Genomic DNA, 26,926 nt, shown 5'->3' with positions numbered 1-26,926 from the left:
TTCAGGGATGTGTCCAGTTTTGAGTACCTCCAAGACACAAACACTACAACCTCTCTGGGCAACCTGCTCCAGTGTCTGACCCACGATGAATTTTTTTCCCTCACGTTTAAATGAATTTTCCTGCATTTCAGTTTGTGCCCATCGCCTCTTGGCCTGTCCCTGGGCACCACCGAGAAGATCTTCACTTGCCCCCCTGGTATTTATACACACAGATAAGATGCCCCAGAGCCTCCTCTTCTCCTGGCTGAACAATCCCACTTCTCTCACCCTCTCCACATAGCTGACATGCTCCAAGCCCTTCAGCATCTTCATGGCTCTTCACTGGACTCACTCCAGTACGTCCAGGTCCCTCTCATACTGGGGAGCCCAGGACTGGACCCAAGCACACCACATGAGGCCTCCCTGGCGCTGAGGAGAGGAGAAGGATCGCACCCTCGACCTGCAGGTGATGCAATGCTGTTCCTGACGCAGCCCTGGAGAGGCTGTTGGCCCTACTTGCCGCAAGAGCAGGCTGGACTTACAAAGCTGTATGTGTCTTCAACAAGTACTATGCACACACAGTTTCTCACCCAGTCGAGAAATCATGGCATGTGCAACACAGATGACAGTGGAGTAGCCTGGAACACTGAAAGCCCGATTCTTTGAATACACGCCTTATGAAATTGAGCTGAGGTTTTTCAATACAATAGTGAAAATAATGTAGTTAAACCTGTATTTCTACATTCAAATAAAGACTGTTTTCAGAAAAGCTGAAGGCATGGAAGGCTCATCTGAGAAAAATAATTAAGAAAAAACCCCCACCAAACCCTTAAGTAGAAGGCATCTTCCCATATATATCACAGTCAGTAGCACAGCTTAAAAGAAAAAGAACTTTCCAGAGGGTTCCCTGTAAGTCCCACTTCCAAGGACTATGGCTCTGTATTACATGAAAGTACACCATTTGAATCAGGATAAAAACTAAGAGCAATTTAACAGCTATTAAAGCTGTTAAGGATACACATCACACAACGCATTTAATGCCAGTAATACCCCATTTCACACCTCACCACTTATCACTTCTGGTCAGTATAATACAAAGCCTCGTGACCTGGAAATTCCTATTTCTAGAATAGGGAAATATAAATTTCCAAATTTTATTTCCCTCATGCCTCCAGAACAAAGAACTGACAAAAAAAGCCTTTAAAAGCAGAAACCTGCAGTTATGGTACCTGCTAGACCTTCAAGGCTTTTTATCTGTGCAGAAAGATTACCTCCTGTATGAATACAGAAACAGACTGGAAGGAAGCAGACAACTGACATAGACAACCTATGGATCACTTAGTCACCCTTTCATGACACAAGGCATGATGGATTTATTCAATTTATTCTGAAAGAGACTTGTTTAGCAAGGCTGAAGACTCAAAATCTTCCACCACATAAGGCCCAAAGCAACATCTGTAGTACTTTACTAGTAACACAGAAGCTTTACTTGGGAAAGATAAGCTGTAACTTCGCAAAACTGCTGGAACAGAGAAGGCAAATGCAAGCGAACACCTGCTCACACTTACAAGCAAGGTACAGCTTTGGGGAACACCTGAAGGGGTTCAAAGATGGCAAGAGGGAAAAGAATAAACTGCACAACTCAAACTTAAGCCTTGTCCCCAACAAGGCAGTTGGATGAAGTAAAGGAAGAGAAACCAAACACAGCACTTCTCTAAGTCAACGGAGTAATAAAAAAGCTCACTCTTTCCCAATTTAAGAACACACATACCCCAAATTACTGTCTATTTGCAACTGGTACCCAACAGGAATAACTGGGCAACGCCTTATGACAGGTCACATACTCCACAAGTCAAATTTAAAGAGCAGGGCAAATCCCAAGGCACAGGAAGAGAGACACAACACACACAACCTGCCGTTTATCTTGGACAGGAAAAATTAGAAATAAAAATTCTTTAGGTTCTTTCAGATCTCCATGGGATCAACCAAGGCCCTAATTTTACATAACAGTCTAACGACTCAGAAAAGGCCATTGCATGAATATTCATCCGTATCAAGAGAAGTTAGGTATCCAATGGTATTGCAAGTAGGAACCTTGCTGCATCTTTAAGCAAACATGTATCTGCAGGATTTGGCCCCAGGTCCAACCCACTCAATCCTCCCGCATCTCAATTTGCACTACTGTAAGAGGAGAACAATACCTCTCAGGGCTGTGCAGTTTACCTGCTTAATGCATGCAAAGCTCTTTAGCATTCTCCTCCAATCCCCTCATAGATGTGCAAATCATTGTATTCTTACTGTTCTGGAATAATTACTTTAATTTGATGATTTACCGAAGGAGGCCTCTCAGCAGGGACATTTTAATCTGAAGGCTCCCTTACCGGGTGCTGGTGGGGGTGAGAATTTTGACAGCGTAGCTCAGGGGCCAGATGTTGAAGGAATCTCTTTCTTTGCTTCCTCCTCTATCACAACCGTATTGTGATACCTTCTCAAACAGAGAATTTGAAAGAGGCACTGGAACAACATGAAAGTGAATAAAGGACCTTGAAACTCATTGTTTAAGCCCAAGTTTGGAATCTGAAGAAGAAAACGCAGGTTTTTTGTGATATGGTAGGTTAAAATAATCTTTGCTTATTTGGCTCTTAACATATCCTACTCATGCAACACAGTTCATGACCAATCAATTAATGAGACAGCTCAGAACAGTTACTCCAAGACCCTCGCTTCTCTGGTGTGGTTTATGCCATTTTGAACACTATTCCTGAACAGTGCACCATGCTAAGGATGCTGCTGGCAGAAAGCCTACGTTTAACCCAAATGCTGTTCACATGTGTGTTTGCAATCGTGATTATAAGCACCTGAAATAGGTAATCCATAAGATAACTTGACAGGACCAGCTTCTCCCAAATGTGTTTTAGAGGTCAGCTCCAAGTGTTCAGAATTCTGACTCATTTCTGCCAGGAATATTTTATTGTAACTCTCAAACTATAAAAAAATTTACTGGCAACTATCATGCATTGTTTTTTCCCTCACAGGTATTTTACAGTGATGGCATCATTCACATTGTTATACCTGTAATTAAGTGAAATACCGATAAAACTTTTCTGGAACAGATTTCCTATTGAACTGCAAGACCTCCAAGGTTAACTTAAAAGGCCTCCATATAAGTGGACCTTTTCTTCAAATTAATGGAAAAAAGAATTTAAATTCTTACTGTCTCAAATGGCAAGATCCACCAGTGGTAGGAAATGAATCTCTTGAAATGGAAGCTACGTTCCATTTTTGAAATGGCTTCATTAATGCAAATTCTCACTGAAGTTGAGAAGTAAGGAATAGTGAGGCTAAGTAACAGAATCTTTTCAAGGGCAGTATCACAGAAATCTTACTAGTGGTTGAAATAACTCCACTTAACTAAAGTGAAAGTACATGTTGGAAACATAGTCTGAACAAAATGCCTGCCTACTCCCTCTCCACCCCCAAAACAACAACAAAAAAACCCCAACACCTTCACCCAACAGAAAAACCCAAAACATGTTAGGTGTCAAAGTTCTAGTAATACTTGTGAGCCATCCCACCACTGGGCAACTGCATCTGAACTGTATTTCAAGCTAATTAGAGGAGGAGTGCTGTGTACATATAAGGTTCCATTTCTATGACAGGCAGTTAAAACTGCACTTTACAGGTTTTTGTATTTCCATGGATTTTTCCATTTCCATGGATTCTTCCTTTTGTGATATGTGTCTTGTTAGTTTAGGATTAATTATAAGGTAATAGGAAGAAACAGAGAGCTATTTTTTAAATACTTCCTTTTCTATACTTTGTTGGTTCAAGTAGGTATGCTGATAGTACATGCACTTCTCCACTTCTGCTGGTAGATGGTGGTGGTGAGGAATACAGCTTATCCCCTCTGACCCAAAGCTGGGAACAGAATGGAAAAAAACCCAAACGCCCACAACTTCTGTTATATTTGCCTCTGGCCTCATCACTCTGTAGTATGTTCCTTGCATTGAAGGAGAAACCTGGGAAGAAAGGAGGCAAAACAATTTCAGTAACAAGAAAACATACTAACAGCCAATGTAATTTTCTAAAACAAAAAGCAGAGAACAACTGTGACAGCAATTGGAGTAGCACTCAAGTTTTTATCTTCACCTTACTAGTCTCAAGGCGGAACATCAAAGATTAAGACTCTCTTTTCAGAGATGTTGTGTGGGGAGTGCTAAAGCATGACACACCCATTGAAGTTTATGTTTCTTTAGACTCCTTTTGTTTTATTTTGATAGAAGAATGTCCATTCAGAAATATTCAGCATTTTTACAGATGTTTATTGAAGTCTGCAAAAACATAACTGATTTGAATTAACTTACACCAATTCCCTTTTTTCCACCATAGCTGGTTTGGTAACCAGATGAAAAACAGATATTAATGTTTCACTGTGGAATTACAAACACCTTTTTAAGTGGAGAAAATATTAAGAAAAAATTACTCTAAGCATGAAGCTCTTATAGTGAAAGACCAGACCAAGAAAAAACATGCTGCTATGTCTTCTAAGTTGCTTGCACTCTTATAGCAACGGACTGCTATAATCCTTTTAATAGATGTGATGAAACTCTTAATAGAAGTAAGTATCCCTAAGGAAACAGATTTCAGGCATAATTTGAGTATCACAGTTCAGTGGGAAATGACTTTTTAGGCACTGTGTAACAAGATCTCCACAGTCCTGTGATTGTGACAAAGGGAAAAAAAAAGTACAACTCACTGGGAAGTTTTTCATATGATAGATTCATATGAAAAACTGCAAGAGAAAAGATCTTTATCAACATAAAATTGCATGAGATACTCAAAATATTTTAAACTCTCCCAACCCCCAAAAGACATCTGCATCATAATTTTAAATACAAACATGTGATATCATCAGGATTATTTGCTTATGGTCACCTCTGAACAACAGCTAAAAGGTAAAAATGAAACTAGTAATTAGTAAGCAATAATTCCAGCTTTATGCCAAAAAAGAAAAGCAGCTTTGAGAAGATTTTAGACCTATGGTCTATACCAACACTGATTTTGAAAATAAAAACCTAAGATACATTTAAGTACCAGTTTTAATTTTTAATAACTTTATTTCTAGATCAAAGTACTTACTGGATGCAAATACAACATATATGATGAGAAACTACACAAATTTTCACGACTGCAGCTGAGCTGCAGAACAGAAGCGTACTGAACAGAAGCATAATGCGACCAAGTTTTCCAAAAGTATTCATAGCACTAAACTTGAAGTCAAATTTTCTTTACCACTAACTTAGTTATAAGGAAGAAAAAACCAAATCCAAGCAACGTTACTGCTCCCATTTTTACTAATCTTTTTTCCAAGGTGGGTGCTTTTTCTGGAAGTTTCACTTGGCTAGGGTCATTCTTCTGTTCATGGTGAGGCAGATGTTAAGTTCATGTAAGAAGCGCAACAAAGAGAAAAAAGTTAGTGTGAAAGCTTCTTAAGTACGTGATAAAGTACCCAGTCCTAAGAATTTGCACACATCTAGGATTGATATTATTTCTTTCTCACTGCCTATCTCTGCCCTACTTCAATTGAAATAAACTTGTGCAAACCTTTATCTTACCTGATGCTCAATCATTCTGTAACATACATTAGAAAAACAAACTGTTCATTTACAAACTTATTTCCTCAGGAGTAAAACACATTGCTAGTAGATGCTACAAAAATCTAGCAACAAAACATTTAAAGTCCAGTCATTAAATATTTTCACCAGAACTTTTGCCATTTAATTACTAAAACAACTGTTTATTAAAAAAGCAAGTTAAACATGTAATAGATTAGACTTCCTTGACATTAGAGTGGAAAGTACCTTAACAAGTGCCTGCTCGAATACATGTTGAAGCTGAGTGGAGCCTTGTCAGGAAGTGTAGCAGGGTTAGGTTCCGATTCCCTACCTTAGTTTATAATGCTCGGAAGGCCATCTCATTTACTGTGCTTTCAAAAATTATATGCTACAGACATAACATGTACTGCTGGCAAAGTCTTGTAATGACTAAGCTTAGCAAACAGTCCTAAAGATTTTAGGGGAATTTATACAAACTTATTATCCAACAGGTTTAACTTTTTCATGTAAATTGGCACTTTTCGTAACGAATGTTTCAGTGCTCTACATTCAAGAGTGCTCCATCATAAATTAAGTAGCACAAAAATGTTTTGTATTAAAGTCTTCATCAGTGAAATTCATAAAACACTACAGTATTTAATAGAACAGGAATGATATTTTTGAAGTAATCACAAGGCTAATGTTTAACACCTCTGTTTAACACTGGGTACAGAGGCACCATGCTTCATCTTGACAGCTCTAAACCCTTAAGTACAGACGAGAGCAAAGTCAAGTGGCACCTAACTCAGATCCCCCACCAGCCCTTATAACTGGCCTGCACATACAGGAGGCAAATACATACATACAACTGATTTCTGCATATGCAAAAAAAGGAACACAAATAGCTAAAAAGTTCTTTGCCACAACCTCTATCTACCTCTTAAATATATTTGGTGTTAAGTGATTTATTGGGAGAAGGCTGTTATATTACATTAAATTTACTTAGACTACAGGAAATTGCATTAGTAGCATTATACTCAAGGTCCGAGTTCCACATGGCTTCATTCAGCAACAGATTCCTTTCTGACACTGATGCTCCATTTACTCTATCCCAGCAGCCGTTCCTTCTACTAGCCTATTACTTAAAATGACCCCATCTGACAAGAGCGTGTCATTGTGTTGGTTTGAGAATGACTGATGTGGTGCTAACATCTAGCCTTGACCTCTCCCACCCTCTTCTTCTGTCACTCTGCAGAGTTATCTGGGATGCCTCCCATTCAATTCATAAAACCTTAGTATCTTCCTTGTGAGTCAATAATTGCAAACAAAAGATCTGTTAATTAAGAAGTAAGAGTGTAAGTATTCAGAGTGGCATTTATGCCACAGTGGTTGTCCAAGAGCACAGGGATACATTCCACTTAATTCTTTCCTGCAGTGGAAAGAAAAAGATTGTCTGTGCCTTCCTTTGGAGACTGTCCGTGCTGCTGTAGAATATTCTAGATTATTTCACATTCTGTCCATGAGAAGTTGCAAGGGGAAGAGGTGGATGCAATGTCCAAGCTACAGCTAAAGAGCCTGTAGCAGATCAAGGTATGAAACATTTCACTGATGGATGCTGCATTTGAGCTTGCATGCAGAAACTTGTACACAGTATTTAATAGCCTCACTTGCACATACCTTCTCCACCAGGTCCTTCAGTTTGGTAACTTCTTCTCCCAGCTTTTCAACACTGCAAACCAAATCTTTGCAGACTTCAATATAACTTTCAGTTGGTGCCCACTGCAGTACCACCTGTTAATAGTTACAGTTACTTGCCAGAATTACTGTAGATGATAATTAATATTCTTTAGTTAACATATCATAAAAGACTGTCAGAAAAAGTTTATAACTGCATTTATGCTGGGTTTTCATTGTATGATTTATGCACAACATGATCTACTACTCTCTGTCAGCCTTTGTGGGAACCTTTTGTCACCTTAACTCCTCTATCAGCAGAAACACGAAGAAACATATCTATCTCCTTTAACTGGGTGGCTTAACTCTTTGAAATAAATTACTAAAAAAAAAAAGTGTCCTTTAGAGAAAGAACATTGGACAGCTCTATGTAACTATATAATAATCAAGACAGTTGACAAGTATTCGTATTTTTCATTTTACAAGGTAGAATAATATTCTAGAATAGAATAATACACTCTAAATCGACCTTTTTTTCTTTGGTTAAATACCTTGTGAGAATTTTTGAGGAAATGGTTATTCATGGTCTGCAGAGAAACAGTCAGCTTACTACACTCTTTATTCCACTTCTGAAGAAACTTGAGGAATTCATCTCTACTACAAAAATAAAACAATATTCTGTTACTCATTAAAGGCTGTAACTTTTTGCACGCTAAATATTTATCTATGCATTTCCAACATTGGCTAGTGAGCAACTCAGACATGCAGTTTCATTGCATTAAAAAAAATAAAAATCCATGTCATTTTAACGCAGGGTAGTTAAACACTACATTTAACATCTTTGCAAGTTCCCCCCACCCCACTTTTGGAAGGACAACAAATCGTTAAGTTATCTGGGATATTCAGCTAGTAAGACACCAAAAGCTGAAAAACTGTCACCCAAAAGCTTTTTGGAAACATTCTATTAAACTCCACTTCTGTTTCTAACTCTCATCAATCCTGTATTGTCAATGAAAACATTTCATTACCTGCTGCACCAGCAATTTTGTAACACACTATGCATAATAAACGCAACACTCTGTTTTCCTGTGCACGTGTGCATATAGATCACAATCTTGCAACACCAGAAATAGAGCATTTATAGTCAATTTTATGCTGATCTATCAATATTCCTGACCTGCAGCTTACATTTTTGAGGAAGATGTGGGGAAAAAGAAGTCTGGTTTGTACTTTGGAGCTAGGACTGAAATGACTAGGTTAGAGTCATTTAGTCTCCAGCACAGTGGAAGAAAAAAGAATCCAACAATACTGACTTGGCCCCTGGATCTGGAAATACATTCCTCAAAGCCTAAAATACCTGATGTTATCCACTTTGAAGAAAATTTATACTTAGTGCTCAAATAGAAGGAGGAAGACAACTCTGAAAATTAGTTTGATCAGTATCTCCGAAGACTGGAGAAAAGGATAGAAAAATTTAACAGACTAATTTCAAAGCTAAGTTTCTAGAGCTTCCACGTGACACTGACTCAATTTATCTTACTGGAAGCCTTAGAGGGTGTTAGTTACAAGTCATGGTGCTGGCCAGAAAGTTGTTGCTGTTGACTTAGCAGAGGAAAAGGGGGCAAGGAAGAAGATCATCCATTTATTTTTACAGAGTGAGCTCTCAAACCCTGAAACTCCTGAGAAGTGCCTGTATCTCCAGTAGAAAAGTTTCCACTAGCTATAAGCCATTCAGGCGAGTAACAAGCACAACCAAAACAAGAGACAATTTTAAGTTCCTATTGCAGGAATTCCTGTTATATTTACAGAAGGATCTGAATAAATTAATTTGGACCCAAACGTTCCTCTTTTCCCTAGGGCAATCTGCTATTAAACCTAAATTCACCATACTCACACCACCTCACTTGCTGCTGCTTCTGATGGCAAAAAGCTATACATGAAATTTGCGGAACACCTAAACTAAGCTACATGCTAGTGTGCTGCAAGTATCTAAACAGAGGCTGAATTTAGCCCATAGAGTGTTTTCTTTCAACTTTGGCACAAGATCATTAGCGTGCAAAGTTTCCACCACTGCTCAGGACATCTGTGATTTGTAACACTGCTGAGCTGTTAAGACTTTTAATACTTAACCCAGAAATATATAGAAGCATCAGTAGGGTTGATGGAGGTTAAAACCCGAGACTGTTCATGGTTTTTATGAAGATGGGGAAGTAAGAAAGCCTATTAGCTTGTTTTTATAAAATAAATTATTATTTATTTCAGAACAATATAACTGAACCGAATATTTAGGGTAGAAAAAACAGCAAACACTAAACAAAATAATCACATCTGGAGATAGTCTGAAAGTTTCTCCCACGCTACTACAGTCAAGCCATGCTCTTCCATTTCCTTCTACTTAGAAAGATAACTTTTTAGCTGGCTAGGACCAGTTACGGCACTTTCTGTGTTTTGTCACAAAGGAAATTATTTTTAGGAATTCTGGAAGGATTCTCAGCAAAAATAAAGTAAATCACAGGCATGAAATGAGGAGGAAAAAAAAAGGAAAAGAAAAACATTTATTCTAATCATACTTCTTTATTATACCAATAATAGCTCTTAAATAATTTTCATAGAATTTTTTATCTGTTGCAGTGATATGTTCTTATATTTGCAAATGGAAATAATGTTTTCAAATAATAATCACTTTTTAAAAGAATTAATGGCTGTCAAAACACCAGTGGCTAAACAGTGCTAGACACTCTGTGAGTTTATAATCAATCAGTTCAACATTTTCTACTATGTTAGTTTTTCTATGACTTCATGACTGATTTTCCTTCTCACAGAATGACTTTGAACAAGTGGGAAGTAAAATCTTTATATAATAGCATGTAAACATAGCCTATGATTTTAGTCTCAAGGTCAGATTCCTAGAATACATGTCAAGCCATTTTCTAGAAAACTATGCAGTGCTTGATGTAACTGAAATGCTGTCATATTTTGTGTACTTCAATATTTAATCAATCAATTATTTTCTGGTTTTGAGAACTGCATATGATCTAAACCCATACTGTACTAGGAATTAGGTATGTCACTGGTGTGTGAGGCTGTACCGGACATCATGTGGGTTTTTTATTGTATTTGGCCACACATGCCGTGAACTGCTAACTTCTTGTATTTCTCCACTTATTCCCTCTGTTCAAATTCTTAACCTTTTCTGCTTAAATGTATATACTAACCACCACTATGGAACAATCTGAAAAAAGTATACATTTCTAGCATAAAAACACATGACGCTTAAACTGGGCAAACTCCTCTTAAATTGCAGTTAACTATCCCTTGCTGAAGAGTCACATCATTTTCCAAGGGTGCCTGACTTGGACAGCTAGACACCCAGATGCCTGCCCCACTACATCAGCTCAGCAGCAAAGCCTCTCTTTTAATAGGAAAGGCTCAGGTGCTGTCAGAGTATTCATGGTGTACCCATATCATACTGGTTTGTACCCTCTTGCGTGCTGGAACTTTAGTTCTTCAGTCCTACAGCACTTGTACTAATTTGCACCTGGATTCTCTCCTGGAAGCTCACATTTGTTTTGATGGAGAATGACAGAATGGTTTGGGTTGCAAGGGACCTTAAAGAACATCTAGTTCCAACCCCCCTGCCATGGGCAGGGACACCTTCCACTAGACCAGGTTGCTCAAAGCCCCATCCAACCTGGCCCGAACACTTCCAGGCATGGGGCATCCACAACTGCTCTGGGCAACTTGTGCCAGTGCCTCACCACCCTCACAGTGAAGAACTTCCTCCTTACATCTAATCTAAATCTACCCTCTTTCAGTTTAAAGCCATTATCCCTTGTCCTATCACTACCTGCCCATGTAAAACATCGCTATCCAGCTTTCTTACAGGACCCCTTAAGTACTGGAAGGCTGCTATAAGGTTTCCCCAGAGCCTTCTCTTCTCCAGACTGAACAACCCGAACTCTCTCAGCCTGTCTTCATAGGAGAGGTGCTTCAGCCCTCTAATCATCTTCACAGCCCTTCTCTGGACCCACTCCAACAGGTCCATGTCCTTCTTATGTTGGGGGCCCCAGAGCCGAACACAGTACTCCAGGCGAAGTCTCATGAGAGCAGAGTAGAGGGGGAGAGTCACCTCCCTTGACCTGCTGGTCATACTTCTTTTGATGCAGCCCAGGATACGGTTGGCTTTCTGGGCTGCAAACACACATTGCTGGGTCATGTTGAGCTTCTCGTCAACCAATACCCCGAAGTCCTCCTCAGGGCTGTTCTCAATCTATTCTCTGCCCAGCCTGTATCTGTGCTTGGGATTGCCCCGACCCAAGAGTGGGACCGTGCACTTGGCATTGTTGAACTTCATGAGGTTCACACAGTCCCACTTCACAAGCCTGTCAAGGTGCCTCTGGATGGCATCCCTTCCCTCTGGTGTGTCAACCGCACCACACAGCTTGGTGTCATCAGCAAACTTGCTCAGGGTGCACTTAATCCCACTGTCCATGTCGCTGACAAGGATGTTAAACAACACTGGTCCCAATACCGACACCTGAGGAACGCCACTCATCGCTCCTCTCCACTTGGACATCGAGCCATTGACCGCACCTCTTTGAGTGCGACCATCCAGCCAATTCCTTATGCACCAAGTGGTCCACCCATCAAATGAAATCTCCTCATAGACTAGAAGCAGCAGCAAAGTCCTGTATTAAGACATGAACATCCTGCTCTCCCAGCCCACCTCAAGTCTTTCAAGAGCTTCTCCAAATGCCTTGCATGTCCTTCCACATCCTACAGCTGAAACTTGGCATCATGCTGCAAAAATGTACTTCAAGCAGGCTGCAAAGCCTCTTTTGTACAAACACAGTAATGGATACAGATAGAGGCACAGTACCAGCATCAGGAGCAATCATTCTATGTAAGAATGACTAGACCTGAGTGGAGTACATACTAGACAGACTTGTGTAACCAAGGCACAAAAGACAATGCTATGGCAGGACCACATCATGACATGACTGCTAATACACAGCGTCAGTGTCATTCAGCTGCCTCCAAAGGATGGTGACATGTACAGAACGAACCTGAACCCAAGCACATTCTTCAGTCCAATGAACAACGTAACTAAAGAAGAGTCTAGTCTTATAGTACCCAAATAAATCCAGACAGCTCTCCCCAGTGTTTTGGAGAGGGAAGAAATATCTAACAGAGTAGCAGCACAGCTATCAGGTCATCGGTCAAGAGGGAGATACACACACTTTAAAGAGGAACTGCACCCTTACTTTTCTAGACAGCAGAAAGTTGTTTAATGAGTTGATTGGATGCAAGGAGTTTTTTTCCCCAGTACTAGTCTAGCCAGGCCGCTGCAAATAAGGCAACACAATGCTATGCAAATGGTGGTGGGACTGGGAAGAGAGAAACGATCACAGAGAACCTAATTTACTAGTGATGCAGCTACAGTACAAGGAAGGAGCAGTATCTCCAAACCAGTCTTCTCTAAGTTAAATAAACACAGTTCAACTGACTAAAGCCTCTGAAAGGCAAGCTTTTTCTGTCTGAGTCCATTTCTAAAACATTTGCAAATTAGAATATCGAACTAATCCTATTTTCAGAAGATATTCTTCTATAGTTCTGAGAGGTAAAAAGAGGAAAGATGTGAGCACAGAATCTAAATCCAAGTCTAGGTCTCTCTTCTGGAAAAAATTATATTTACACAACAAAAGAGAGGATAAGAGGTTTAAGAAATCTTGAGACACCTTTGCACTTACTATAGCTTTCATTATTCTTTTTGGGCTGGATGTGGAGAATGCTCTACCAGTGCTTAGGGGATGGATGAAGTTTAATAAGGTTGCTGAGGGTTGTTCCTCTCAGCTCAGGCCTGGCTTTCATGGGAATGCATAAGACTATACTACAAGTATGAGAGGTATTGCAGAGCTGATGCTTAAGGCTGTAAAAAAAAAAAACCTATAATGGGAACAATATCAAGTTGGAATGGAAGTTTGAAGGAGTAACTCTCTCTTAAAAAAGTTTCCTTATAAACCTATTTCTGCTGATATACATAATCTATGATAAGGAAAATGCCTTATGAAGTTCTTAATTTGTGATATTAAAAAAAAATGAGGTATTTTAGAAGCCAGTTAAAACTGCATCCAGTGGAAGAGAAAAACAAGGAAAAAATCCTGAATCTATACAGGAGTCACATTTATGATTTAAGAGAGACATGTACAACTTATTAATTTATGAGTTGAAAATTAAAGCCCTATGCAGAAATTATATGCATCTCTCCCTCCCACACGACTTTTTATTGCATCCTACAACCAGACAAATTTGACTGCAAGACTAACAGAGCCTGCCTCGTCTACAGACACAATGAAGAATTACAGAGACCACATCATGTGTGGTTTGCAAGGGTCCATGATGCTCTTGAAGCATGGAGAAGCAAGGAGGGCAAGACCCCATTTCCTTGGAGAAATAAAAAAATCTGCTCACTGAAGCCTATCAGAGAAATTAAAGAATGAGTCAATACTGGAGCCCAAGAAGCCAGTTTCAGAGTTTATATGAACACAAGGTAGTGAAAACCCTGCACAGCAAGGCCATAAAACCTGGTTTGAGGTACAAAGAACTGATTACTCAAAAAGATGGCCAAAGTCATGGCATATAATGGCAATATAACCCATAAACAGATTCCTACAACAGGAATCTATGCTTCCAACTTTCTTTGTACAAAACATGTCTACCACCAGCGCTCATAATCCACTAACTGGCATACTCTCATGAATGTTATGCATGGGATAAGGTGTGAGAGAATTTTACCTTTGAGCTATAGAAAACAATGCAGTCACCTTAAATAGTTCATATTTCACTTCCATTTCCTCAGATATACAGTTAATACCTCAATTCCAGCTTCATTAGGTCAGGGAGGTCTTCAATTCTTATTTCTTCCACTTGTAGCTCGTTAATAGCACCTAGGAGTTTCTGTTGATCTCCAGGATTTGTAATGCCGATCTAAATTTAAAAAGTAACTCCAAACATGATTTACTTTTAATACTTATTAGACATAACAGTACAGTACCATTTATTGTGCAAGCTTCTAATTACTACGAGTCAAAAGAAATTGCTTTTAAGTTATTGTAACCACCTACAATGTATGTAACTGCCAAAGGAAAAAAAATAAAACCACAGAAAATATTTAATGATGCAAAACAAAATTACAAGAGCTGAGGAAGAGCCAAACTGAAATTGCACAGGATACACAGAAAATCTGTTTAAGATTTATTAAAAAAAAAAAAAAAAAAAAGCAGTTTTTATAAGTACCCCTATGTTGTTAGGATGTTATGCTCATCTCTTAGAGCAAAATAACCAATCATCATGATGGTGATACAGCATTAACTCAGAAAGAATACAAACTACCAAATCAGCATCAAATGAAGAATTTTACAGAAAGAGGCCAGATTTTAAGAAAGGCTTTTACAAGCTTTTGGGTGTGTATTTTTTTCCAGTTAGAGAAACTGGTCTCATAAGATATGATACATCTTTCTAAAACCTTATTTTCTTATAGAATCTCATTTAAAAAAAAAGTTATGTCTACAAAGAAATCTAGTTGGTTCACACTCCTCCAAAACCTCAAATGATGAGAAACTAGTGAAGAGAGTATGATCAGTTAAAGAGATGTTCACATGGATGTTTCTACCATGAAATAGCCTGTAAAAGCAGCCTTTTTATGTATCTGAAGGACAGCATTCTTAGAAACTCAGAACAGATTTCTCACCTCACATTAAGACCAAGCCTAAATACTACCCAACATCAGTTTACACAGTCCCTAAGCTCAATCAGTTAATCTTCTATACTCTTGGCTAATGCTGCAAACAACAACAGAAAAGTTTTCAAGCGTTCAAGGGTTTTTGCCTTTTTTAGCTGAAGAAAAGCACAATCTTCTTCAGAAGCTATAGACTATGTAACTAGACTATCTAGATTCTCCAGATGATGCCTGGGACAGAAAACATTGTAAGCTGTGTTATCCACCAACTATCTCAGATTAAAACTTAACTCATATTTAAATCCTAGGCTGAGAGTTTTCTTGCCAAACACTTAAATAAAGAAAAAAATAGTCCATTCGTTAAAAGGGAAGTGCTTTTGTGGCACATTCAATACTTTTCCTTGCTCATCTGACAGGCTGCCATGCAACACAGGACTTCTGATGTTAGCAGCCCTAAGGATGCTTCTCCACACAAGTGAAAAACCTCATAATGCTAGTTCCAAGTATGACTTCGTTGCTAACTCTCCAGCTGAGTACCTGGACTTGGCAGGAATGAACCACTCTGGAATTTAAGATCGCAAGAATTCCACAGTCTCCAAAGCTAGAACACAAGGGGCTCTCACTGATGTTCTGAGGACCTGAAATTCCCTGCTGCTGTCATAACCTGACCACCCTGAGGGGTTATGCATTGGTAAAGGTTCAGGCTGTCAGGCAGGTCTGGATCACAAGAGAGCCCAGATCCCTCCCCAGCCACCTTAGTTCCACCCAACTGGTTAAAGGGGGTATATGTGCAATACCAGACCAATGTCCATAAGACAATGTTTGCAAACAGGAGATAAAAGAAAAGTACCCATTGAGCTCCAATAGGGAGAAAATTAAACCAACCAAGCATTGAAATTGTCAACATATGTATACTTTATTAAGCATCTTAATACTCACTATATTGGATTTAACAGCTCTAACTCTATTCAGATAATCATTGATAAAGACAGTTATGTATTCAATGGTGATAAGAACAATGATAATACAAATAACACTCACGAGTGTAATTATGGCGATTGGCAACGTCATACAGTCAGGCGTCCCTGGCTAGGAGGATGACACCACGTTAGTGAGATCCTCAACTGGTTCTATCCTAAAGTCAGCTTTTATAGAGTTGCTTTACCTACACACAATTACTTGCAGCTGTGATCTGAAAGCAAACCACAGGCTGGCTTCTGTAAAAGTATGTCAAGTTCCGTAAAGCAAGTCAGTGTCCATCCTTCAGAGTCAGATGCCTGCTGTGGCAAGATGCCTGTGGTTTCATGTTGGCAGTCTTTGCAAAAAGGGGGGATTGGGGGCAATCACCACAGCTACAGCCTCAGAAATCAGTAAGATGTTAGTGTTTGAAATCTCCCAGATTTCTGTAATTACTGTAGAAAGAATTTTGAATGAACAGCTGACAACACACATCAGATCAAAACGCCAGGCAGTCTCACTTCCTCAGACCGTGCTGAGCAGCAATTCTAGGGAAGAGAAGGTGCCCAGAGAAATGTTTGCTTTGTGTGAAACTGTAATTTCTGATACCCAGGTTTATCATGTTATCTATAAAACAGTCCTCCAGGTTCTCCACCAGGTGTTCAGAAATCAAAGGTAACATGTAACTATGGGCTCACAAGTGTGACTTTAAACATTTCAAAACCATGTTATAAGTCTATAGACAAGAAAGTTCTTCAGTAATGTGAAATGCCAACAAGATTAATCATGAGTTTAACTACAGGTGTCAAGAACTTCTGAGTTTCAAATAGGTTGCCAAGGGTACCTGAACAAGTTGTACTCAAGTCTCTTTGGTAAATATCACTAGCAGCCTGAAGAGAGAAAGACCTGGGTTTCCTAGAAATAATTTGCTTTACTTATGTTGAGCTGTAAGTTTGCTCAATTTATTAGTTCTCAGGTTTGCCCTGTGGAGCCCTGTCTGGTATGAACTAATGTTTTCTTAATGCTTACAAAGCATTACAGCAGTCATTTCATGATGCGGAAGTAAGCCAATTTATACAAGAGCAGCAAGTTTACTTTTAATTATCATTAACAAATCAAATGAGCTCTTCAAGGACAGAATGGCAGTTATTCTTGAATATTAAAAGTATCTTGCCTAAAGCAGGAACATAAAGCGAAGATTGGGTTTGCTTTTGACTCCATCTTCTCACTCCTGGAACAAGAAAATCAGGATGCAGCTTTCTGACCAGTGTATCAGGAAGACATTGTACTTTGTTGCCCTATAAATAAAACATAATTTCATCCTTCCGCAAATGGATCAGTGACTGAGCACCACCACATCTTGAAGACATGGTTTAGGAAGTAAAGAATGCGATAGAAGTCATCATAGATAAAGCCTTCCACCACCACAGTAATTCTGAAATCAGAGGTACTAGGTGTAGAACTTAGAGAAAGTAAATAGACCAGTCCAAACTAATTCCCGAAGCAGAAATATTTTCCCTTTCTAGACCACCTCTGCTGAACATGATGGTTACCCAGAACCTGACTATTCATGCAATGATGAATGCATGGAACAACCACAGTGCAAAAAGCCCATCTTCCTTATGGATAAGCAAGCTTTTAAGTTGGCTCAGTTACACTCTGCAGTCCAAATAAAGCAAATGTTATTGTGAAGTGGCCATATGTTTAAGAATGTACAAGAGCTTGCTTGTATCTGGAAAATAGACTACACGCAGTCTAGATTTTGATTTTAGGCACATCAACATCTATTTTGTTCTTCACTTAAATAAATAAATAAATGCCCCTGAAAATCCATGCCCCAAACTCACACTCCAGCATCAACATGACTTTTCTGTCATCCTTTAGATGGAAATGAAAGAGGCGGCAAATAACAGATTGCCTCAACACATGAAAGATGACATAGTTCTCATATAAAACCAGTAAAGTTATGCACGAACTCTTACATCCTTGCCATCTTGCCCAAGTGGCCACTATTTTTTTTTTTTTAAGGAACTTTTTTAGTCCTAAATGCATCCAGAAGTAAAATTACTTCTGTTGCTATCTTGTGAGACAAATGCTCAAAAAAAACCCAGACAAAAAAGATCTGAGTGTTATTACTAGCACAGAATCAGACAAAAACCTCCAAATATACAATAGACATGTCCCAGTATATCGAACAGACTTGTCTTGGTATGGAACAGTTTATAAGCTTAAGGAATGCAAGGATTTCAGCTTGAAAGAGTCATTGTTTAGGCTCTGTTGTAGAATACAGATAAAGATATTTACAGAGAAAATATCTTTCTGATATTGTTTGATGGAGGAAAGTGTATCATGTTAGTGACAGGATTTCTCCCCAGTTCTCTGGATACAAAGCAGCTTGGTTCAGAGGCATCCATCAGAGGTCATCATTAATCTCTGTAGTAATAAGATCCAGGCTCTTTAAAATAGCTGGCTGTTAGTTGAAGATCTGCCACCACACTAAAAACTTTCAACTCTGGAATTACGAGGAAACAGATTAGAGTTGTTCTATCAGCAGTGTGGGGACAAACTGTTAGCAGAACTCTAAAGCTAGACTGCATCAAGAATTTAGGGTAACTTATGAAGTGCTAATAAGCCAGGAGTGTTATGTCATTTTTTAAATTCTCAGTTGAAGACTCATCAATTTATGTCCATGCACAAAGCATGACTTATTTTCCAGGAACTGTTTCCTGCAGTTGCAGAGCTAAGAGGCAAAACAATATCTGTGTAGATATTATCTTCCTGTGCAGTTGATCCAGGTATTTATTTCAGTTTGTCCAAAAAAAGCCCTCTTTATAATAGGGAGCCTCAAATATGGCTACAACACTGAAACAGAAGTTAACAGTTTGTGTGAAAATATACCTCTTCATTGAAGGAACTGTAAGGCTTAGCCATTCACTAAAGTCCACAATTCTCTCCCCTTCCCCCAGTGTCCCCTGGACAAAAACAAGTAATGATTACAACATCAAAACAGGCGATCAATATGAACATATACTCAGTCAGATTTGCAGTTTAATGCAATCATGACCAACACAGAAGCTCACACAGTGATGAGAAGAAAGCCACAAAAATCTCCTATGAGAGCAAAATTCCTGTCAATGGGGGCTTTAGGATTCATACAAAGCCCACACCAGGATGCTGTTCAACAGGCGCAATCCTGAGGCTTCAGATCAGAACATGCTGACATGCCTCATAGTATTTAGGTCTAAGTGAACTCTTAAAAATCTCTTCGTTGACAAAGCTCCCTATACATGCACCCTCTGGGAATACAGAGTTACTTCTGAGCTCTGTCAAACACTTAAACTCTACTCAGTTACATGACAAAACTTCACGCAAAACAACCTTGTGACACCAACTCTGAAAAAATATTAATATCTGTACGCAAACATTGGTTCCAGCTGCTAGAACACATGCCTCCTAGGTACCAGAATAGTGGCGAAAAAAGCTGGCACTGAGGACATGTCTAGCATCAGTAGCAGGGAGAAGGCTTGAAGCAGCTATTTTAATGAGGCATCTTTGGTATCTCAGACCAGGTACAGAATGCTCAGAAGAATCCTGTGGCCTGGAGTACTTATGTTGTTCCAAGGAGACTCCTATAATTGGATTTTATTATGGCATCCTCATGTAAGCACAGGAAGTCTTTCACTTCCCACAGGAATAATTCCAGCAAAGACTAAGGAAAAGAAACCACCCTATCTCAACTGGAAACCGAAACCTTGTAATAATGCATCACTTAGTCCTGGATAACAGTGAAATACCAACCTTCCCAGCTGCAGTAAACTAAGAAACCAAATCTTCGCTCCTTTTTTTTTTTTTGGTAAGGTTTTACAAACCTGTGTGGGATATGAAATTCCACAATGTAAGAGAGCTCTCATTTTCCCAGCAGAAATTACCACCTCACAAAGGAGGACCACATTTGAAGTAGTTGTTTAGGATTATCTACTGCTAATCCTAGCACTGATTTCCTTTCAGTGAAAATATACTTAAATACTAAAAATGGTAACAACTACAATTTAAAATGGAACTATTTCCTGCTCACCCCAACTCCCACATCATTGCAGCAAAGAAATACTGGGGACTTCCACTTCGTAGTCAGATCAAGGCAGAGAATATGCAAGAATTCACCTCACAGAATTCAAACCTGATCTGTGGGATTACATACTTTACAAAAAGTCTGTCTATATTCACATTAAAATTCATGAAGTTGCAGAAGATTCTGAAGACAGATCTTAAAAAAAAATTCTTACAAGGTTAGACATTTATAAAGGGAAGTTAAGATATTAAAAACATTTAAGAAAGAGGAGAAAACTAAAGTTCTGAAGTAGTAAACTGACCTGTATTAACTCATCTTTTCCCATGATAACAAGTTGTCTTAAAGATATATCGCTTTCCTGTATAAAACAGAGGTTTCTGCCATTAAAAAGAATTTCAGAAGAAAACACTATTTTAACTTTTTTTTTTCCCATTCATGTTTTACTTCAGTTTCAGAAACAAAAACAGCTACACAACACCATTATCAAAGTAATGAAAGAGTTCTGTAGTTTAGAAATATCACGTTGTGACTAATGCACATAATCAAAATTAAGCAATCCAATCCAGTCCATTGCAGTTTAACTTAACACGTTATATGTAAACTTCTGTTTAAGAAATTTATTGTAATTAAATAAATTTATTTGAATTAATACGCTAATAGTGATAGAATTTTTTTTATGCTGTAGGTGCATTTTGCTTTCATGGATTACTTTACAGATAGCAGATACATCACTAACCTACCTTCAATAATCCTATTATGTGCTCTAGACCAAGACCATGTAAAAACACTTCCATGTCATCAAAAGTTGAATGGGAACTGTAAATATAATTAACGAGATTTGAGAAGAAACAGTGAAAATAAAAAAAAAAAAAAAAAAGACATCTAGAACAAAATACTATAAAAAAGCTCCCCAGACAAAGCACTGGGGAGCAACCTAGAGTTGTACACTTGTACTGATGACAGTAGTATCTCATAAGCATCATGGGGTACAATTTAATCTAAAATTAATAAATATCTTTTCTGTCTAATGAGTTGAATTGAGCCTAAAGGGAATGATTTTCATAAATAAAATAAATGCCATTTGAAGTAGCAAAATGTTCCAACTGAATGTTAAAGTTGGGCCACAAAAGCCTAAAAGATTTGGAAGTGGGCTTAAGGAAGATAAATATGTATTCTTATCAGATAACATTCATATAAATTGGATTCAGCCCACAACTGTTACCCTCCCAGTTCCATTTAAACTAAAAAAGGTTACCAAGAAAACAGGAATGTCTATAATTAAAGATAGTGGAAATTAGTCAGGTAAGAAATTTGTTGTCAGAAGACTACTCTTCAGAAGGTAGACTGAGGAAGTAGCATAACCCACTGTAGGTTCAGAGTTTAACGTTTATAAACAAAGGTAAAATATAAATTTTGATTCCCCACCCTACCAAAAGATATAAAAATATAAGGGGGGAAAAAAAAATCTAAACAGTTTTCAACAATCATATGAACAACTGCAATGAACAGAATTAAATCAAAAAGCAAATCATACAAGATGCAGAAAGCACTACTGCAATTGCTACAGTGAATCCTTTGCCAAAGCCCTGTGTTAAGAGAGAGTTCGCTCTTATTGTAGGCCCTGAAATGAAGGTTTGCCCCCTTTTCACATCAAAGATGTAAAGAGCTCCTATCGAAATTTGTTAAAAAAAAAAAAAAAAAAAAAAAAAAAAGCCCCACCCCCACCCCCCCAAAAAACCTCTCTGAAAATTATTCTGAAAACATAAGAAAACATTTCAGGTTTGCACACTGAGAATCTTGCATTCCAGGATTTCTGGTATTTAAGTATATTTATCCCTTTGTGAGGACGGATACCCTAAATCACATATGAGGTAGTTTATGCAACTTCCACACTGTAACAAGTCAGTAATTCTGTAAGCAGGCAAAATATAAAAAGAGTTTCAAATAATTTTAGTAGAGATTAAAGCTATCATCCCTACCAAGAAGTTGTATAGAACTGTGTTATCCTCTGCTGGATTCCTCCCCCCACAACACACAGACAGCAACAACCAGTCTTTGAAGTAAGCAATTCACATATACGTCCAAACTTTGTATGTACAGCCAATACCCTTCAACTGGCAAGAGGAGACAAGTGTGTGAATGACCTGTAGTGATGAAATGTTGTTATTTAGGCAAAGTGCCCAGTTTGCAAAGGTTTTGGGAGTCCTTGGGTAACTCAAGACTTTTGGTTCTGCTAAAGGTGCAAGGAAAGGACATTTTTTTCCCAGGATCAAAGAAAGGGCTATTCAGCATCCAGACAGTAACTTGAAAGACCCTGAATCAGAAAATGACCTAATCCAGGAGCTGCAGAAAGTAAACTCCTGACAGATATGTGCATTTCCTTGTATAGCCCAGGGCTCTGGAGCCAGGACAATTGTCTAATTAGCATGGCAGACAGCAATGGCTGAAGCTACACTCACTACTTAAGGATGCCAAAAGGATGCCAAGTTATACTTGCTGACCCTGCATGGTGGGGCACAATTGATATCCAGTACCAGATGATGCATTAGGAGCAACTGAGAGAACAGGGACTTGAGAATACAACTGGCAATGCCGATGATGAAAATTATGCAGGTAAATGGCAGGAAAGAGACATCCAGCTCAAGGAACTATGATGGAGTAAACACAGGTATCGGTGTGCCTCTTGACTATCACTAGATAAAAAAACCAACTCACTAGGGCATGGGTATGTGTGTGTGTGGAAATGGGCATAAGAATAGGCGTGCGCTGTAAGAACAGGCATTTAACAGCCAAACATCTGGTATACTCCAGGGGACTGTTTCCTGAAACCAGGAGTTCTACAAATTACCAGAAATATGCTCCAAGTTACGAAACATCAGAACCAGCCTTTGTTAATATAAAAATCCGTAAGCTTGACAGAAATGTCTGTTCATACAAACAAGTAAGTTCATCTGATGCAGGGAAAACAAGCAGAGTTTAAAAAAAACACTATTGAAAGATTGTGAAATCCTGAAAGCCCAATAATTGCCTAATACAGAATTACATTTGCATAGCTAGACATCTGGCTGCCACAAAGCATTTTAAATGGGATTCAGTATTTCAGTGTCTTATTTTAAAAACTTATCAAGACTACCCAAACACTGGTATAATGTCCTCTAGCCACCGTCAGGTTTCAACAGCACTAAATTCATTTGGATAACTGCTGCATAGTGTTAGTTCACTTTACACCAGAAAAAGCCTGGGAAACTTCCTAAATAACCTAAAGCTATTAAAAAAAAGACAGATATCTGTTCTAACACTGAGGTCATTAAGTACAGATTCTATCTAGGAGTATGAGTCTCTGTGAAGAGTAGTAGAAGACCAATCTATTTAAGAGAATGTCACCTTCATGGCAAGTATACGGGGACTCAAAAAGATGATCCCCAAGGAGCAGACAGATCCCATGGGACACCTGGTCCATAGATGGCAAGAAATACCCAGAACACCACCTTCAGGAATCTATGAGTAGTAAAATGCAAGAACAAAGAAAAGAGGACAGCACAGATAATTGATTTTACCATGCAAAGCCTTCAATCCTCTGCTCCAAGAAGTATGTCTAAGGCGACTGTGGTTGAAGCACCAGAGAATAAAAATCTCATTTGACATATACAGTCATCTAGCAACAGAACCTGGTGAGGCTTTGCCCTAACTGAGGTACTCTGTCCGAGACTGGGACTACCTCAGTGAGAGCTGCTACCTAGTGAACTGCCATCAGCCTAATGATACAAAACTAGGGCGTTTCAAATTCAGCATGACCTGGCTGAGCAGGGACATAAAGAATCAGACCAACCAGAACAGACTATGGGTACTGGAAGTTGTCTTCTCAAGACCATGCTGCTCAAGCTCAAGGAGGCAAGTGGATGGTTTGCTGAGGACTTTTTAGCCAACATCTTCTGGGACAAAACCATACCAGAGATCTTTGAAGTTGCTAAAGCAGGGGCTGATTTCAGTCCTTGGACACCTATAAGCTTCAGGGTCAGAGGCATACTAATCAAAAAGTTCTAGCGCTTAACTGGTGTTCATACTTAATTCTCACTCTCATATGTGCAGAAAAAAAGGAAAGGGCATGGTGGCATGAAGCTGAAAACAGGCATTCAGTGAAAACATAAAAAAATTAACATTAAATGAAGACAACCACACAAAAAGGAGTATCCAACAGGGGAACACACAAATTTAACAGAGCTCAAGTGAACTGAAGTGACATTGGACCCTGGCTCTACTATACTTTACACCAAGTGAGAGGAAGGAAAGATCTAGAGCATGCTCTTTGTTTACAATGCAAAGGAACTTTGCAATCTTGAAAAATTAATAGTACATTAATATACTTACTGTGGACCCTTGGTAGCGCTCCAAACAATATACAATATGTATCAGTACAACTTAATCATTGATATGAACAAATACAATCTCTTAGGAATGTTTATAAGCTAAAATTACACTATGACTGTATTTACCCAACTCTGTGGTCAGAGACAGCTGTCAGAAATTTGTAGATACCCTCTTGCTTAATTGTTTCATGGTATCTCCCTTGCAAGTGATTTGCAGCCAAAGAGAGTAAACTATATATCTGGAAGAGCCAAAATGAATAAATTATTATTCAAACTCAAAATGAATAAAGAAATACACAGGAGTAAGACTACAAAGAGTTCTATCATAAATTACTACTTACAGGGAACATGAAACATCTGCCACTTCCTCTTCTCTAAAGCATACAACTACAATGAGGAGTTAAGACTAAGCCCACAGAGTTTATCAAGAGCATTTCTGAATTAACAAAATTCTAGTACTATGATGAACTGACACAGAGCAAAACAGTATATATAATGTAGTCTAAAAAAGTTAGCATCTGTCACAATAGAAGCAGCAATACAGCAACATACTCATTTTTGTGGTTTGTAGACAAGAGCTCTATGTACTCAAGGCAGTAAGTTGTCTAAAAAGCATGAGGCATATGACCATTTTAACATCTCAATTTCCAGTGCATGTATGGACCCAACATTTAGCAATTTACAACTGACAATCTAAGTTAACTATACCTGACAGAGAGGGATTCTTTCAACTGATTAAAGAAGCAAGCCTTCTGACAGACATCACTATGCATCAGTGATAGATTCCAGAAACTGAATTGCCCCTGTGTGAGTTTCGAGATAGTTACTAGAAAATTCAGCAAAACAAGCAGAACTTCAATAAACCTAAAGGAATGGTGAAAGCACTTTCCTGAAATTCAGGTGACTAGACAGCTTTATATACATAAACAAACACACATATACGTATGTGTGGTGGATAGTTGCTTGCTCAATCTCCCACAGCAGGATGGGGGAGAATCAAAAGGGTAAAAGTGAGAAAAAATACATGGGTTGAGATACACACAGTTTAACAACTGAAGGGGAAAAAGCCCCCCAAAAATTTAAGTGATGCAAAGGTAGTCACTCACCACCTCCAACCAGCAGACCAATGCCCAGCCAGTCTCCAAGCAATGGCTACTTTGGAAAAACTCCCCCCACCATTTTGTTGCTGAGCATGACGTTATATGCTATGGAGTATCCCTTGGGTCACTTGGGGTCAGCTATCCTGGCTGTGCCCCCTCACAACCTCTTGCTCACTCCCAGCCTGCTTGCTGGAGGTGAGGAGCAGAATGATGCTTGCTCTTGATGCTGCACAAGCAGTCTCAGCAATAGCTAAAATATTGGTGTGTTTTCAACACTGTTTTGGTCGCAAACCTAAACCACAGCACCATACAGGCTGTTAGGAAGAAAAATAATTCCATCCCAGCCAAACTCAGTACAATATGCAAGAAAAATTTCTCCCCTCCCAGATACAGTTTCTGCAGACACAGTTTCTGCAGACACAGTCTATATGACAGCCCCTTGGGTTATCAACAGCCTGAAGAGCAGACCCCCAAGCTGGAAGAAGCTCATGACCATTAAATATCTCAATACCATCTGCACAACTTTGGTGTAACTGTGTGAAAGTTAGCGCTTCACAGGTCAAGAGGCAAGACCCACCTCTCAAGGGTGAGGAGCCTATATTCCCTCTGTGCCAGAGAAAGTCGTGTTATAAGATTATATGGCCATAGCCTGCTGAACAAGTCATTTATCAGAGGCAGAAAGCATTTGTAGCCCCTTTCAGTAACCTGAGCTAACAGATCACTGAGCCTCAGACACTGATCTTGCTAGCCTACACTGACAGCTTTGTGCATAGTTATCATTTTTGCTCCTGCCCAGCCCTGGAGTCTGGCGGGGGGGGGAGGGGGTGGAGAAAGAAAGAAAAAAGAAGCTGTAAAGTGAATTACAATTCGCTCCAGTGAATTATACATTTTTGAAGAGCCACTGCAAAAAGCCACGTCACTGGTAAGAGCAACTCAAAGAAAAATAAACATAAATCTGGTCTGATCCACCATGCATCATCTGGTAACAGCAGTAAACAGATTTATTTTAGGAGAATATATGTTGTCCTCAGCAGCTCTCTCTTTACGCTGCTAATTAGTGGCTGCTCTTCCAATGATCTGATGACCAATTTATATTATTTTACCCCTTCTTCCTTACTGAGAATAGATTTTGAAGATGGCCAGTACCAACTCACCCTCTTTTTAGCTTTAGCCTTTTCACTTCCAAATTCAATCAGAAACTATACACTGCAAATTAGTTTGAAGTTTGATTCTCTCACACACTTTGGCAGACAGGAAAAAACCAACACATTATTTTTCTACTTCTCATATCAACATTACTAACATGAATAATCCCTTGTCCTGTATTCTAAATCTGAAATCAAGGATTCTGGGAGGGGCAGGGGGATGGACGGGACACGACATGGACCCAAACAAAACCCAAAAAACATTACTATATAGCATTTAAACATTTAAAGCCCTGTGAAAAG

At 38.9% G+C, this 26,926-nt stretch overlaps 1 protein-coding gene across 1 annotated transcript in view; it reads right to left on the bottom strand.

Annotated features, from left to right (window-relative positions):
• Window positions 1-5,187: 5,187 nt before the first annotated feature.
• The window catches only part of ASZ1 (ankyrin repeat, SAM and basic leucine zipper domain containing 1), a 41,774-nt gene continuing 20,035 nt past the window's right edge, over window positions 5,188-26,926 (bottom strand). Inside the window, exons 7-13 of the mRNA XM_069802313.1 lie at window positions 24,505-24,617; window positions 20,752-20,827; window positions 20,313-20,369; window positions 14,122-14,234; window positions 7,799-7,904; window positions 7,251-7,364; window positions 5,188-5,394 (exon numbers count right to left, since the gene is read on the bottom strand). Of these exons, the coding sequence (XP_069658414.1) occupies window positions 5,257-5,394; window positions 7,251-7,364; window positions 7,799-7,904; window positions 14,122-14,234; window positions 20,313-20,369; window positions 20,752-20,827; window positions 24,505-24,617 (717 nt within the window). The 3' untranslated portion in view covers window positions 5,188-5,256. The remainder of the gene's footprint in view (window positions 5,395-7,250; window positions 7,365-7,798; window positions 7,905-14,121; window positions 14,235-20,312; window positions 20,370-20,751; window positions 20,828-24,504; window positions 24,618-26,926) is intronic.

The sequence above is a fragment of the Haliaeetus albicilla genome, chromosome 14, assembly GCF_947461875.1.
Source record: "Haliaeetus albicilla chromosome 14, bHalAlb1.1, whole genome shotgun sequence".
Taxonomy (NCBI): Eukaryota; Metazoa; Chordata; class Aves; order Accipitriformes; family Accipitridae; genus Haliaeetus; species Haliaeetus albicilla.
Note: the sequence above shows the minus strand (reverse complement) of the source record. Positions and strands in the feature narration are given on the sequence as shown.